The sequence below is a fragment of the Amia ocellicauda genome, chromosome 2 (assembly GCF_036373705.1).
Source record: "Amia ocellicauda isolate fAmiCal2 chromosome 2, fAmiCal2.hap1, whole genome shotgun sequence".
NCBI lineage: Eukaryota > Metazoa > Chordata > Actinopteri > Amiiformes > Amiidae > Amia > Amia ocellicauda.
Window position 1 is genome coordinate 12875083 of NC_089851.1, and position 17947 is coordinate 12893029.

The window sequence follows — 17947 nt, forward strand, 5'->3', positions numbered from 1 at the left end:
GTGGGCAAACGTACAAAATCAGCAGGGGATCAAATACTTTTTTCCCTCACTGTAGTACCGTTTTCAAAACTAGTACCGCGGTACTTTTTCAGTACCAGTATACCGTGCGACATTACCTCATGGATAATGAAAGTTAATAATAGGGTCTCTACAAATTTCTACAAAAAAAGGTTGGTTCCAGCAATTTCCTTGGAAAATATAAAAATATATAATTTTTTTTGCATTGCATTTACCTTTGATCCCAGGTTCTGAAAAGGTACTTCTGACTTTAGAAAAACATCTCGAACTTCCCCCACACCTTCAATGCTCCAGATATACTGCAGAATCAATAACAGGTTTCCATAGAACACCATGAACGGAGATGTGAGCATGGCGTATTTCCGTCTGTTGCGGACCATCCAGAGGGTGCAGGACCAGATCAGAAAAACAAAGGTAAGCCAACTGACATAGGTGATACTCCAAGCCTGCAAACACAATGGCAACATTTACACTAAACAAATGACATAACAAAATTCAAACAAAATAAAAATCACAACACACACCTAAATTCTCATTAGTCTTCAATATGTGATGGTCAGGGAGATCCTCATCCATAAGTATCTAGACTTTTTATACTTTTCCTGATTAGAAATACAGAAGCTGTCACATAACCATGGGAATCTGCTACTCCCTAAGCTGTTACATTCCTACCCCTCTTAGGTTTACATTTCTACATGAAAGGGTTCTAGATAATTAAAAACAAAAGTGTTCAGCATTTTGAATATATTGTCTTCTATCAGTAATGTCTCACATATGTTACAAACTACAAATAAGCACATCCTAGCTCCCACAGGCAATTCCTTATAAGTGTAGATTTTAACAATATTTATTACTCACCATCATAGCTATTAAAGCACAGATGTAGCTTTGCTTCATGATAAATCTGAAAATGGTCACCATGGCATTCACTTTGGGATTCTCATCCTCTTCCGAAATATCCTGAAAATCTTCACAAATCTCACTATCTTCTTTTTTCTCTGTGTGACATGAGACCAGGGTTAATATGCCATATAATGATAAACAATATAAAACAGCAGCTTGTAAACTTGGTTTGTCTACTTTGTTCAGAGCGTTGACACATTACCTAGTGGAAATTGAGCTGTTATGTTTGCTGTTGTTTGCTTCTGGTTATTATTTGATACCCTACATTTACACTCGCTCACTGTTTTGTAAGATGTGTCCCACTCACCCGACTCGTCATCTGCTTGGTCAACTTTGTACTGAGGTGTGGAATACATATCTAGCTTGGGAGGACCGTTCTCAATGGCCAGGGCGGAGGATATACTTTGATAATCCATAGGTGTTCCATTCGCTGTGACCAAGAGCACCTGCCACAGAATTGTAAGAGTTACTGTTCAGCTTCGAGGGAAAAAGTTGTAAATTACCAAAGAAGGAACCATATTGTCATATTTGTATATTTTCTGACATTTCTGACTAATGATTACTCATTTATAATTATTATTGTTATTGTTATTATTATTATTATTAGTAGTAGTAGTAGTAGTAGTAGTAGTAGTAGTAGTAGTAGTAGTAATAAGAATAATAATGCTATATATTTTTTTGATTTTACATGTTTTAATTTAAGAAATTATTGTTATTAAAGTTGAAGATGATTTAATGAATATAATTATAACATTCAGAAAGCTAGCCAAACAGACAAAGATAAGAGGTTAGATACTAACATCAGATGTGCTGTATCCATCCTGGGTTGAAAGAAGCTGTAAAATAGCAAACAGTGCAAGGTAGGTTATTGATGAGCACAGATAGCCCAAAGCATTATAATTTTTATTATCCCTTCTAAGTAGAAACAAACCAGGCAAGCACTATTCTGTAAATAGTGTATGTTGTTCAGCAAAATTGCAGGACTAAAAGCATTTAAATCTTCTGAGTAAGGGAATACATGGCAATGGGTTCACTGCTGTACTGATGTCATACTTTTAAATCAAAAGAATGTGGAAAAGACAGGTAGGATCCCTATCAAATGTACTGTTATTTTTCCCAATGTGTGGTATCTTACAATCTCCTACTAATCTTACACAGGCTTGTCTAAATTTAATGTATTATAGATCTGATTATGTATTGTAGTCTGATTGGTGGATTGACCAGCATGAGAATGCAGTCATTGCTGTCATTGCTTGGTCTGACAGCCAATCAGACACCTAGGATGACACCTCCAGTCTTATTATTCCTGTTTTGGTGCGTGAGAGACAAGTATATATATATTTTTTTCAATTAGTTGTTAGTGCTTGTCCTTTGTTCCTGAAGGGCCATTATGCTTATTTTGTTTGTATAAAGTACCAGCAAACATGTGTTCTTTAAATAAAATGTATATTCAAATGAATCCTTCATGACCCCCAAATAGCCAATCTGCCACAATATAGAATTAGACTTCAGTTTCTCCAAGTTATAGTTGCCACCAGAAGCCAACATCCCCAGTTTGAAACAGGACAGGACTTTACATTTGCAAATAAAAGTAAATGCATTAATAAATAATTAATTAATTGTTAAGCTTTGCTAAGTTAAAATAGCTTCTTTATTATGAGATATATGACATTAGTTTCATGTGATATAGAATGTTTGAAGAATCATGAATGTTTGATTTGCATTATCTATTTAAATAGTTTTTCCCAGTCTGGCATGTTTGAATTCACAGTTAATTGTCTATCAAATAGTATACCTCGAAAATTTATATTAATCAGTAGTTTAACTAGTTGATCAGGATAAGAGAAGCCAAACTTTGTCAGCAACAATAGAACAAAACAAAATATTGAATTTATTGTGTCTGAAAATGTATGCTTTTCCGTGAATTTGGGTTTCAAAACTTCATATCATAACATAATACAGTGATATTCCAATCAGGGACACTTCAAATTAAAATGTAATGCTATAATAAAGCCATACAGTTTATTTATGCCCTTATAGACTTTAAATGTTCAGGCGGCAAAGGTTAAAAAAGTAGTAGAGCTTCTGAATAAACCGAATAAATAGAAACAATGTACATTGGAAATCCATTACTGAAGCATAACAAATAAATTATTTCTAGGCCCGTATTCATAAAGCGTCTGAGAGTGATAAATCGGTCCTAAGTGGCTGAAATATCTGAGAGTGATGTCAATTTGCTCCTACTTTTATTCTTAGGAGTCAAAGGTATTTAGAAACATTCTTTAGAATTAGAAGTACTCCTAACTCGACCAATATTTAGGAGACCTCACAAGGTCCTCTAACTAGTTAGGAGTTTGGAGACGGCAGCAATGACAAGATGACTGAGCGCAGCTTCCGTGAAAGGAAAGCTGTTACAGTGGTGTGATGATGAAGAGTTATTGCGATGATATAGATTGGACAGAAATGGAAAACTGTTTATTACTGAACTAGTCAGAAATGCAGCCTCGTCAGCAAATATACAGGTGGTGACAATGTTGTGGTGTCTGGCAACAGGGAAAATGCAACAATGTAGCAGTGATGATTTGGGATCATCATCACAGCCCTCAATTAGCACAATTTCCCATCAAACCATATTGACATTAACAGCACCTGAGATCGTCTGACAGCTTATTGATTTCTTCACAACTGCACGCAAATATCCCCAAAACAAGACAGATTCATAATCAATGATTATGCCTATAATCAAAGCTAGCCTAATCAATTCATAATCAATGTTATCCTATATTCATCAATGGTTTTACATTACACCGATTCTATATCTGATTATATGTAACACAAATAAAAGTTAAAAATAAGATGCTAAATGAATTAAAAATGATACACTCATACAAAGCATATTCATAATAACCTGTATACGTGGTGACGAATGCAAGTTAACTTTAATTGTATTTTATTCAATACAGAAAAAGTGTCTGAAATAGCAAATCGGTGTAAAACCCTTCATGAATATACCCCAGTGTCTCCACCTATGGACAACAGCCTATGTACAACGTAAGGATACATAGTGTTTTTTAGATGTATATTTTATGATTGTGATTATGAATGTGAAATGAATCCAGCATTTTTATTCCATGTAGCATCTTAACGTCCTTGTAATGAAGGAATGAGGGGAAACACTGCACACACTTATTATATTATAAACAAATAAAGGCTGAGATAGCGTAGCATATTCCTATAGTTGCATTTTTGTTTCTGCTTGTCTACATGATCTCGCGTGTTTTTTTCTTTTTGTTTGTTTTTTTCATAATGAAGAAAATGCATCACAGTGAGCCGTATTCTAACATAAACTACTGTGAAAATATGTTACAAGTTTTTCCTAGGATCGGATCCTACTCCAAGCTAAAAGTAGGTGTAAGAGACTTTATGACTGACTTCCACCTCCTACTCTGAGCGAGGAGTAATCTTACTCTTAAACTAACTTTAAGAGAGATTCCTACGAGTAATTCTGAGATGTTTTATGCATACGGGCCCTGGTATCAAATAACTCTTGCACATCCCTACATTTCTCTCCTCTGTGGCATAGTGTGCCTTTCGCCATATCTGTCGCTTCTTCTCTGCTGTGTTGCCAATATCATTGCACACAGGCTCTTTATCATCTTCCTCTATCTCATTCTCTTCTTCTTCATCCTCGTCTTCATACATCTGGGGGAAAACACATGTCAAACGGACTTCTCTGGGGGAAGAAAATGCCTTTTCATTGTGTTCAAGGCTCTCATTAGCAACAGCAACTAAAAGTTGGGCTATAGGCTCTCCATAGCGTTTTATTAAAAAATTCATACAATGTGTTTTATACTGACCTGAACCAACAAGCACACAAACACATTCCAATACTTCTAGCTGGCTGTGGGATTGTCAGAGGATGTATCCTCAATTATTGTTTTTAATTCACAATTACCGGGTAGATGGAGGTCTGGATTTTATCTGGGCTACTGTCTAAGGCACATTATTGGTCACTAGAACTCAGTTACATTAGTCAGTATACAGTACAGATCAATTAAAGTATACAAAACTGCTAATTCCATGTGTGAAAGTGATTCATGTTTACATTGGTATTAATATGTTACAATATTGATTGTTGTAAAATGATGAAAGTATAAATTGATTTAACTGTTCCTCAGCTCGGGCATGAGGGAGCCTATTTAGCATTTGTTATGCAATGGGCCTCTTTTTCCAGGAGAGGGAGATAAAATAGACCAATTAAATCATATAATACTCATACATACCATAATTATTATTATTGCCCTATCTTACAGATTTATACCATAATCATATTTTTTATTACCACCTTCTTTTAAAGGTTTGTTATTAACATCTGCTTTATAGGGTACAATCGATTGACCCATAAAGTTATGAAATGGAACCTATTATTTCATGGAAAACATGTGGGATCCATAAACACTATTTGCATAACATTAAAGAGAAAGATGTGGGCATTAGATTATTTAGCTAAGAACTGAGCTGAGATCTTACATCTTCAATTGGGTCTTGAAGCCAGAGTCGAATGAGGGTGGCGAGGGTGTAGTACAGCACCAAAATCATGATGGGGTTGACATAGTGGTACCACTCCAGATTGTAATTATATACCATCTTCCACGTGTAGGAGCAGTTGGTTTGAATTGCAGGTGAAATGCCAAAATAACTGTGAAAAGAAAGAAAGCATTAACAATATGAAAATCATGTTAATAGGGCATGATCAATTAGGTTATGAACTGGAGACTATTATTTAATGGAAAACATGCAGGATTCATACAGACTATTTTCATAACTTTGTAACTAAAGATTAGAGGATATAGCTTAACATGTATGGTAAAACCTTTATGGTTTGCTTCATACCATGTAGGACTTCGAATGGATAGAAGATTGACTCCAGTAAATAAGCTGTTACCAGTTCCTCTAATTCAGCTAGTTATTTCTACACCAGCACTTTCATGCATACAGACATACAACATTATTAATTGTTTACGGAATTATTTTAAAGTTTAATTATTTATTTAGATGGCTCATGAAAACATGTCAAAACTTTATAACAGCCTTTTAGGAAAGCTACTAATTCCTATCTAATTGCCTTGCTTCTCACATTTAAGTACCCAAGAACATCCAAAGCACAAAATGTTTTTGCTTAAGGCACTCATCTTGGCAATAACCCTACTTAATGATTGCTGAGCAATATAGCAGTTTTTACTTTTGATGTATTAACATATCTGTTTGTTTGTTTACATTGCTTTTCTATATGGTTTTCAGTGCTAATCAATTTTGTGGTATCGGAAAAGGACAGACAGAAGAGACACAAACCTTTCTCCCCCTCTCCCATGCTTACGAAAAGTTGACAAATGACAAGAATAATTTTGTACTGCATTTGAAAAGTGGACTATTATCTGAGAGATCCCAAATTAATATATTGCACTGAATTTTAAAATGTAAATATTCTTCTGCCTGGAATCTATACCAAAGGGTTGGATCTCATTATGGTTTCAACACTGAACAAAGGACTCAAAGCAATCCCTATCTAGTGAACAATACCAAATATAATCTGAAGAGTATTAAGACAATACCGGAACATCCTACAATAAATAATGAAATAATAGTAGGCAACTAATTTAATGTAATCATTAAGTGAATTGTGCATATTCCTAGACACTCATCAGTCCTCGGCACATTTCTGAATGACCTACCGGTCCAATCAAAAGATATGTACATGCTGATGTGAATGGGTGAACAGAGATATTGACTGCACGGCTAACACATTGTCTGCATTATTATTATTATTTTTATTTCTTGGCAGACACATTTATCTGGCTTTGTCAAAGATAAAGAGAAAAAGGTCAAAGCTATGAATTATGAGAAGGATTCTCTATCTAGCTGCGAAAGAGACATATATAAAAATCCCAATAGATTCATTTTAACCATGCATAACCTTCACGCAAAGTCTGGAAATATATTTATGGGGGGGGAGCAAACAAAATTTTGCTGCCCTGCCCTGCTGGGTAACCAGAATTTAAAAGTGATGTCCAACAGGGGGAAATTCTAAATGTGTAATGTTAAAAACACTTAATGTGGCTTAAAGTGTTAACATTGAAACCAGTAGATTAAACCAAGTAATGCATTTTCCACATTAAGCGGTTTAGGATTCTCAGTGGCAGGGAGTGGTGCAATATATTAGAGTGAAAACTGAACATGGTTGGCAGTATGTGTCAGCAGATTGATCCAACAGAAGAAGATTAATAAATGCCGACACTGCAGGAGGGTTTGAGTGTTAGGTATAGTGCTCCCTTCTTCAGTCATAGTGTTAACATCTAGTCCCATAATTCCCTGCCCTGGACAAAAACCCCTGAGGCACGGAAGGTTCCTAAGGATACCCCAATAATATTATTTTGTTTTCAGTTACTCATGAGTTGAAATTGGTCAATCAATTTATTTTACTATATAATCCTAATGTACAGTACAATCCATTGCCAATTCAGTCACTCTCTGGTTAAAACGATAGTTTAAAACCTCCTTTCAAAACATTCCACAGTTTAAGGACCAGCTGACAGCTTCTTTCTTAAAGTATTATTCTGCTTAATAGTGATCAAGCACTAAATTGTGACTGTTATTAAACTGAGAGTTATAACCTTATCCAAGATGTTTGACTGCCACAATTATGATTAGTAATCTTTCCAATTCCTATACAGAGGCTCAGAAACTTGAGATACCAACATGTGTGCAGTCTATTGTTCCCAAAACAATTAGAGATCTCTGTAGTTGGGAAGAAACAGACATTTGGATGTCCACATAAAACAAAGTTTAACACAGCTCGTAACAACACAAACAAACTGGAAAATACCAGCAACATCTGATAGAGTACCCATAAACAAATGATAGCTAATTCAGGGTGGGCAATATAGTTTAATTATTGCAGGGATTGCATGACTGGCTCATGTTTTAAATCACTCAGCAGCTCAATAAGTATGTGGCTCCTTTTGGGGTTTAGGTATGTTTTCCACTGGTAATAACTGACACTGAGAGGTCTCTTACAAGTAATTTTACTTCCCAGCAATATCGGTAAGATACTTGTCAGCTGTCATTTCAAACTAAGGAGATACCGTTAAGCGTGTCTGGATCTATTGCTCGTATTCATGCAGATTGAAATTGTACATTAAAATGAAACCTCAAAGAATTCACATCAATCCCTGGAGCACTAAGAACAGAATTTTACAAATGATCCAGGATTACCTCCAACATGTATAATAGTCTGCTTTGAATATTCAATTAGTGGCTATTATCACTGGAAACAGTTTTGACACCAATACCAATAACCAATACACAGACCACACACCATATACCTAAAAATATCTACATCCAGACAAAAAAGTGTTTTACATTGTGATTGTTTTGCCTATCAGATTATTGATGGCTTTAAGCATGTCTTCCCATTCCCTGTTCAAAGAATGTTCTTTTCAAAATACTTGCAGATGACAGGATGGGATTATATATATATATATATATATATATATACACACCGATCAGCCATAACATTATGACCACTGACAGGTGAAGTGAATAACACTGATAATCTCGTTATCATGGCACCTGTCAGTGGGTGGGATATATTAGGTAGCAAGTGAACATTTTGTCCTCAAAGTTGATGTGTTAGAAGCAGGAAAAATGGGCAAGCGTAAGGATCTGAGCGACTTTGACAAGGGCCAAATTGTGATGGCTAGACGACTGGGTCAGAGCATCTCCAAAACTGCAGCTCTTGTGGGGTGTTCCCGGTCTGAAGTGGTCAGTACCACGTGGGGAGCGAAGGCTGGCCCGTGTGGTCCAATGCAACAGACGTGCTACTATAGCTCAAATTGATGAAAAAGTTAATGCTGGTTCTGACAGAAAGGTGCAATGGAAGAAGGTGGCCTGGTCTGATAAATCACGAGTTCAAGGTGTTGACTTGGCCTCCAAATACCACAGATCTCAATCCAATCGAGCATCTGTGGGATGTGCTGGACAAACAAATCCGATCCATTGAGGCCCCAGCTCTCAACTTACAGGACTTAAAGGATCTGCTGTACGTCTTGGTGCCAGATACCACAGCACACCTTCAGAGGTCTAGTGGAGTCCATGCCTTGATGGGTCAGGGCTGTACTGTTGGCAAAACGGGGACCTACACAATATTAGGCAGGTGGTCATAATGTTATGGCTGATCGGTGTATATATCTGTATTTTGTGTCTGTATAGTTGTGATGTAAAAATTAAGTACAGTAGGTGAATGTATAAATATCAGATTTTATCCTGTTAATATTGAATCTCAAATCAACTTCACTTTATGCCTCCAATCAACTTCATGCCTCCACACCACATACACACCTCTTCCCATCCCTTTATGATAACTTGTGTGCAAAAACACCTGTAGACATCTGCCACCTAAAGCTGAATCGATCAGAAGGGAAAAACGATTATCACTGATTCTGTAAAACAAATCAAAGTTCCTACTAATATATTTTTTCTCAGACCAAAATGTGTTGTGCTTTGCATGTTTCTCATGGATCACAGCAGTGGTTGTCTCTGCTCATCTCTGTCACACAAGTTGCCTTCCTATCCCATTGTCTGGTTACTCTGTACATTCTATAGTCTAATTACATCCAGTCTGACACCGACTGCTGATGCTAGGACTGATAACAGAGAAATATGACCTCCAGCTGCATAATTGAAAATGTAAATGTTCTTTAAAGCAATCAATATAATTCATAAAAACTAAGTATATCAAAACACCTTTTATAAATACAAATTATGCTGTGAAACACACACTACAAACAGCGCTATAGTCTCTGAGAATGAGTCTGAGCATATGCCTGTTGCCTCTTTCAAAACTGAGTGCCACAAAGAGCCACTATGTTTTTAATCACCACCCTGTGGATTTCAGTAGTGCAATAATTTAGCTGTTCACTTTAATTAAGTGAACAACTGATTTTGGTAGAGATATCAATCAGAAAGAACGTCAATCTTTAAAAACTCTCTCATAAGATGGTTCCCGTGGTTGTGTAAAGTATAGTAATGCATGAGGCAACCCAGGTTATGTAGATGGGAGAAATAAATCTGGATTTCGCATTTAATATTTTTTTAAGATATGTGGTTATGGCAATAGTACAAACATGTCAGATTTAATAGGTCTGAATGTATTGATTCCATAGCAAAATATCACTCAGTAAAAAGGCAATATTGTTGTATTTACTTGACTTTCAGGTAATACAGGGAGCTTTGCAAATGGTCTAAACCAGGCTTTATTCAGCTAATTACACATAAAACATTAATTACTAATTGTGCAGTGAGGAATGCATCAAGTGATTTACAGTCACTGAGTAATGTCCTTCAATACAAAGTATTGATATAAACTCATTTAAAGATCAAACGTGCAAAGTCTTGTAACAGTGAGCCTGTCAGTGCAGTCCTCAAAGATTGATTGCATTTACTTGTTCTCTGTTCAGGCTGTCCTGTATGCTCCAAAACCACATTGGCAAATGGTAATTAAAAAAGTTACGATTTTGTAAAGGTCTCCTGCAGATGGAAAATAACATGTGAATGATCTGTGTTACAGTATGAACATTTAATAGACACTTATATGCACATCTTACCACTAAAGCAATTGATGTTTATGATGTACCCGTATATTTCCTGGATTTGACAGATCATTGATGAATTCACTGACGAATCATAAGAAATGTATGATGTTGACTGATCTAATATAATCTAATATGTAAGTTAAAATTAACCTTTAAAAAACTTTAATGCAAGTTTCACTTTCATAAAATGAATATCCAGTCTGCCACTGCACTCTGCCACTGTGAAATATGTACAGTTTGTATCAGTACTTTGGGTACACCAGGTACTGTAAACTTAAAACAGTTACTTCCCACTTACAGACATTTAATAGAGCTACAATAAAAGTAAAATGGGTCAGACTACCTCAGAGAGCACTTAAAACAAAGTTGAAAAACCTTTAAAACCAGGACGGTGTTCATAATCAATTGAAGTTGTCTATTCCCAGGTACACCGTCTAGACTCAAGATTAGTCATTAGCCTTATGAGCAATGCTTACAAAATCAGTGACAGTGAAACATTTGTGTTGGGGGTTTTGCACTTAACCACAGGCATGCAGCTTAACGCCGGGTATATAACAGGACACGGTGTTTGGAAAACAGGAGTTTGAGTTAAATCCTATGGAACCGATAGAAGTATAACTGTCTGCAGCTTCAGTCAAGGAATCAGTCTGTCTCCCTCTCCCTTTATGTTCAGTGTAACTAAAGGATGCCTTGGAAAAGCAATCTCTTCAAATTGTGCTCAGACAGCATGAGGTTTGTTCAGTGTACAGCAGATGCAGCAGCAGTTTGACTACACTGAAATTCATATGGCCTCACATCCTATCTTAAACCTTATTGACACTATATCACCAGCTACCACATGTAGGTAAAATGTAAGATGAAATGTAATGTAAATAAAAGGAAGTTGTCTGACGTCCACTAAGTAAACAACTCAGGATAATCAAATTAGTGATTACTGTGATCAGCTTGGTTTTTTAAAGTCTAAATAATTTTCTCTATTTAAAACTATCTAGTGGATAAATAAGTCTCTCGGTTGGTCACTCATTATGGTCGTTTTCCACTTCAGACTTTCTTTTCATGTCTTCATTAATGTAAGCTTCTGGGAGCTCCCAGAGAGGAAGTTGTATTGCATCACTGGTCATGCAACAGCAGATGGAATTTCAACTCTATCTGATCATAGTGGACAAATACAGTGAGGGAAAAATGTATTTGATCCCCTGCTGATTTTGTATGTTTGCCCACTGACAAAGAAATGATCAGTCTATAATTTTAATGGTAGGTGTATTTTAACAATGAGAGACAGAATAACAACAAAAAAATCCAGAAAAACACATTTCAAAAAAGTTATACATTGATTTGCATGTTAATGAGGGAAATAAGTATTTGATCCCCTATCAATCAGCAAGATTTCTGGCTCCCAGGTGTCTTTTATACAGCTAACGAGCTGAGATTAGGAGCACTCTCTTAAAGGGAGCGCTCCTAATCTCAGCTCGTTATCAGTATAAAAGACACCTGTCCACAGAAGCAATCAATCAATCAGATTCCAAACTCTCCACCATGGCCAAGACCAAAGAGCTGTCCAAGGATGTCAGGGACAAGATTGTAGACCTACACAAGGCTGGAATGGGCTACAAGACCATCGCCAAGCAGCTTGGTGAGAAGGTGACAACAGTTGGTGCGATTATTCACAAATGGAAGAAACGCAAAATAACTGTCAGTCTCCCTCGCTCTGGGGCTCCATGCAAGATCTCACCTCGTGGAGTTTCAATGATCATGAGAACGGTGAGGAATCAGCCCAGAACTACACGGGAGGATCTTGTTAATGATCTCAAGGCAGCTGGGACCATAGTCACCAAGAAAACAATTGGTAACACTCTACGCCGTGAAGGACTGAATTCCTGCAGCGCCCGCAAGGTCCTCCTGCTCAATAAAGCACATGTACAGGCCCGTCTGAAGTTTGCCAACATCTGAATGATTCAGAGGAGAACTGGGTGAAAGTGTTGTGGTCAGATGAGACCAAAATCAAGCTCTTTGGCATCAACTCAACTCACCGTGTTTGGAGGAGGAGGAATGACCCCAAGAACACCATCCCCACCGTCAAACATGGAGGTGGAAACATTATGCTTTGGGGGTGTTTTTCTGCTAAGGGGACAGGACAACTGCACCGCATCAAAGGGACGATGGACGGGGCCATGTACCGTCAATTCTTGGGTGAGAACCTCCTTCCCTCAGCCAGGGCATTGAAAATGGGTCGTGGATGGGTATTCCAGCATGACAATGACCCAAAACACACAGCCAAGGCAACAAAGGAGTGGCTCAAGAAGAAGCACATTAAGGTCCTGGAGTGGCCTAGCCAGTATCCAGACCTTAATCCCATAGAAAATCTGTGGAGGGAGCTTAAGGTTCGAGTTGCCAAACGTCAGCCTCGAAACCTTAATGACTTGGAGAGGATCTGCAAAGAGGAGTGGGACAAAATCCCTCCTGAGATGTGTGCAAACCTGGTGGCCAACTACAAGAAACGTCTGACCTCTGTGATTGCCAACAAGGGTTTTGCCACCAAGTACTAAGTTGAAGGGGTCAAATACTTATTTCCCTCATTAACATGCAAATCAATTTATAACTTTTTTGAAATGCGTTTTTCTGGATTTGTTTTGTTGTTATTATGTCTCTCACTGTTAAAATACACCTACCATTAAAATTATAGACTGATCATTTGTTTGTCAGTGGGCAAACGTACAAAATCAGCAGGGGATCAAATACTTTTTTCCCTCACTGTACATATATCTCTGAATGTGACATTGATTTCTGTTTTCAAACCAGAGTACTCCTACAGTCTTTAAAAAGATCTTATCTCCGGTGCCATGTTTCATCCACTGTAGTTATTGCGGCTGATTGATGTGTGAAGCTGACTTTTCTAGGTCAGAACCAATAAATACTAAACACTGGTAGTTCAACATATGAATAAGCCCTTGACTGCTGAGATCATACCTGTCAGGGAATAATGATATTAAAGGGCTCCTGGTGACCCAAGCTTTCAAAGTGAGATATAAATGTTAACTACCCAGTTCCATATATAGATGCTCTAGTGGTTGTTTGCTTTTCTGGGGGTTCAGATTAAAAAATAAAGGATAACACTTTATATTACGGTGTCATTAATAAATGATTAACAAAACATACATAAACGGTTTATAAAACAGTTAGGAACCATTAATAATGTAATTTATAAATTATCAATAAACCTTTATAATATATCATTTATCATTTATAATAAAGATATAAAACAAAATAGTGTTTTGGCAGTTCCCAAAACATGTATACATTTTATAATATAATAATATGATTTATTAATGACAACATAATATAAAGTGTTACCAAAATAAGAAACACGGAGGTCATGACTGCGCTACAGAGGGACTGGAAACCAGCTTCCAGGGCTTCTTGAGTGATGTCAGTAGGTGCTATAAGCAACCAAGTATAAGCACCCTTAGCTCTCACAACTTCTGTGTTTCTTATTCTTTAAAAAATAAGTTATAAATGTGAAAAAGCAAAATAAAATACTACAGGATTTCAATTCTAACAAAGGATATGGTTAATATTACGATCTCAGTTGAAAAGATAGGGTTGTCAGGAGCCCTTTAATTAGAAGCTATTTCAACAAATTATTATTATTTTTACTATTAATTAGGCAAAGCAACGGCAGGAAACACACTTAACCACACACAGAATGAATCAGCCCATTGGCCGCCACAGAAAAAGAGCACTCAAACGAATGACCAGGCTACCGTATTCAAACTCACCTAAAACATCGCCCACAGCTGTGCGCTTGAGATCACCTCCCCCTCCCCAAACTCCACGTGCATCATGGTCGGGGGTAGTGGCAGCTGCACTGCCCCCTGCCCACAGATTGACGCTGGTCAGGCATGCGAATGTTACCATTTACTGGCAGACAGGGGCCCTTGAACATGAGACTAATGCCAAAAGTCTATGTAAATAATTGCAACACAATAAACTTCACATTATCACATGAGTTGTCCTGACTGAATTAGTACTATTACATAACCATAGGATGTGTTTTGTTCAAATTACACTTTACCTCAAAGGAAAAAATGTGTCATAATGAGTTCCTAGTTTCTTCCTGCACCTGGGGGATCTGTGAGACTACAGGGTACAGTAACAGATGACTTGCATCATTGTAATGAAAGGCCAGGAAATGTAATACAAAATTTGCTGCTTCAACACAATCACTCAGCAACAGTTTACACGAGGGCCAGGTGTTTGGCAAAAAGAGCAGCCCAGCCCACATAAACAATGGCTTCCACGGCAGAAGCTTTTGTTCAATTGTAATAAAAAACAATTGGCAATTTTATTTTTAATGATGGGAGTATCTCACACATACTAAGACAACTAATGATGTTTGAGAAACCAAGTGAATGCTGGAGATTTAGGCCTGCTGGAAGAAATGAGGGCCACCTGTCACGAACGTGTCACACTGTAAAGATATACAAAGAAGTTTGTCACTCAAGAGCTGACACCTGACTGTACTGAGATTGGGGTTTGTTAAACCGGATTCGTCCCAATGTGCTTGTTACATTAAAAATGAAAGGGTTTCAACTCTAAAACGTGTGGTCTACTTATTGTCAGTCAAGTACAAATGATCTCTTCATATTTACATGGACTCCTTGTAAATCATAAAAGCATTTAACAACAATGCAATGCCCTGGGTGCAAATATTCCTGATTAGTGAAAAACTAACAACTCTATGCACACGATTAAAGTCTTGAGGCAAAACGTTCTATGATGTTACTGAAAAATTTAATCATATGTTAAACAACACAAATCACAACGTTTGAAATGAAAAGCAAAAAGGAATACAAATTGCCACTTACTTATGCTGTAAGTCGCCCTGGATAAGGGCGTCTGCCAAGAAATAATAATAATAATAATAATAATAATAATAATAATAATAATAATAATAATAATAATAATAATGCTTTTAAGTACACTGATTCTTTTTGTATCATGTAATATTTAAACCTCTACTTGACTTTTGGAGTTTAATTGTGATATTTTATTCAGTATGAATAGTAGATAACATCTTCCTTAAATCCTTTATTATGTTTCAGAGATACGGAATTCAGGTTTCAAAATTCAGCAAAATTGCTTATACAGTATTTATTTGATCTGCAAGGCATTTCGATGGTCATTCACCTTAAACTTTGGATAGCTTCTTTAGCCATACAGAAAAAACAGCTGCTACTAGCTAATTTAATTGATCTTACTAGAACACAAGAACATCACAGGTAAAACTGGAGAGGATGTGGTTTAACTAATCTTCCTCTTCTGTTTGTTAGTACCTTAATGATCCTAGAAATCTACAGTGATCTTGAACATAAAAGATATTCTACTGCTTCATTTGAAAACAGATAAAATTATCTATTTATAAATGTTTGCAAATAACAAATGCATTTTGACAATTTAAAGACTCCATCTCCTCTTCTTTACAAGAAAAACACTGTTTATTACTGTAAGCCCCTGATACTTTTTCATTCAACATGAATGGTTCTTATTTTTCTTTCCAGTGTGTTGTAAAGGTTTAAAGAAGAACGTCAATATCATATTGCACATTTGGATGCCATCCTGTTCTTAATAGTTTAAACTGAATGGTGGGAAGACTTCAGTGCATCATGAGTATAAATAGACATAATGCCATCACTTGGGATATGTAGCCTGATGAAAATCCCAAAATTAGAAAGTCTTTTGAAATCAATGGGATCTTGAAAACTCAAGGACAGCACAGTTTCCAGGGTTATGGTGCTCAGTCTGTTTATAGGCTGAGGAAGCAGGCCTGCACTGCATACTTCACTGCATTTCAATTTGTGATGATGTGACAAACAAACAAAAATCTTAGATACAGTTCTGTTATAATTGCCAGAGTTCTACAATGTAATGTAGCATTGAGTACTCACACATACTGTCAGTTCAATCTGCACGTATTTCATTGTTTATGCTATTTGACTGTGTCTTTCGTTTTGGGTGGGGTTTTGGGATTATTTTTTCAGATGGATTTCAGTGCATTGTATATTGGTAAGAGGTTGAAGAAACAAAGAATTCAGGAACCCTTTTATTTGCTATTTAAAGTCAACATATAACTTTCACAGAATTCTTTTGAAAAAATGTATTTCAAACCATAGTTTCCATAATATGCTCATATTATTAATTCAGCAAGAGAAGATTGGTTGGCTTTAGTTCAAAATAATCACTTAATTTGTGCTTAATAATTCGGCAGGGTTTTGAGTGTCTGTACATCGTGATCAAGACCAGCATTCCGCAGATGTTGCCAGTGTCAGATACACCCGCTGGTCCCTACATTCTCCAGACACCACATGGAACCAGACCTTCTCAGTTCACAATACAGAGATGGAGTTATGTTTTTAATTACAGCTGTTTTTTTCTTCACATCTGTTTTGATAATTGTAATGACATTCACTAAACGTCTCAAGAGAGCAGTCTAACAAATACAGCCCCTGTATATAAATATTTGTAGAACATTAATCCTTATTTACATCATTTAAAAGGCTGCTTGCAAACAGGGCACAATCTTTAAGTTCCAATAAACTTCCATGTCCATATAAGTGGTAGCAGTTTAGAAAAAGGGTTCCACATTTCTTATGAATTCATGTATGATTACCTCCGCAATTGAAAATCTCATGTTTCTCCTCTGAGCTCTGTTGCTGATCACATGATTAAGCCCTAACCCTAACCTTATAATCCATTTACTAACTTTCACCCTGACCCTAACCTTAACTGTTATGCATGTGATCAATATCAGTACTCAGAAGAAGAGCATAGAGATGTTTAGGTGTAATTCCTATGGTGCTCATCTAGTTTATTGTATGAGTCTTGTTGTCTTAGTTATATGTCCTTTTTCCTTCAATTAACAAGTTAGAAAAAAGCAGTAGAGAAAGAAAAGCAGCAGTTACACTAAGCTTTTATTCTAGACCTATTTCATGTTGCTCCTGTCACTTCTAAATATGACCAAAGCTTTACAGTAGTTTATGTAATGCACATGGGAGCATTTCACTGCTCAGAAGTCTATGAGACTCATTTTTTCATTTAGATTAATTGCATCTACATTGCATATCTACTTCATGGCATTTCAGTCTGTTAGACCATGCATGATTTTTTTAAGCGATCGTTTAGATTTTTTTTTTTTCGTTCACAATACGAAGAGTTTCCTGAAACAGCTGTGTAATTTATGTGCAAGCCAAGAATTATTTATATTAATGAGAACCACCTGGGTCTACCAAGCTGCTCATACCACTTTCAATCACAGCACACTGAGTCCAATTCTACTACGTCAGATATAAAAAGAAACGTCTTAAGGATTATGGCAAGAA

The 17947-nt window shown here is 36.5% G+C and overlaps 1 protein-coding gene across 2 annotated transcripts in view; it reads right to left on the reverse strand.

The window, feature by feature from the left end:
• Positions 1 to 17947, reverse strand: part of piezo2b (piezo-type mechanosensitive ion channel component 2b) — a 164914-nt gene that overhangs the window by 49080 nt on the left and 97887 nt on the right. For both annotated transcript variants that reach the window (XM_066719130.1, XM_066719121.1), the window contains exons 8-13: positions 5452 to 5620; positions 4483 to 4623; positions 1722 to 1757; positions 1229 to 1367; positions 877 to 1016; positions 234 to 464 (exon numbers count right to left, since the gene is read on the reverse strand). In XM_066719130.1, coding sequence (XP_066575227.1) covers positions 234 to 464; positions 877 to 1016; positions 1229 to 1367; positions 1722 to 1757; positions 4483 to 4623; positions 5452 to 5620 — 856 coding nt within the window. The remainder of the gene's footprint in view (positions 1 to 233; positions 465 to 876; positions 1017 to 1228; positions 1368 to 1721; positions 1758 to 4482; positions 4624 to 5451; positions 5621 to 17947) is intronic.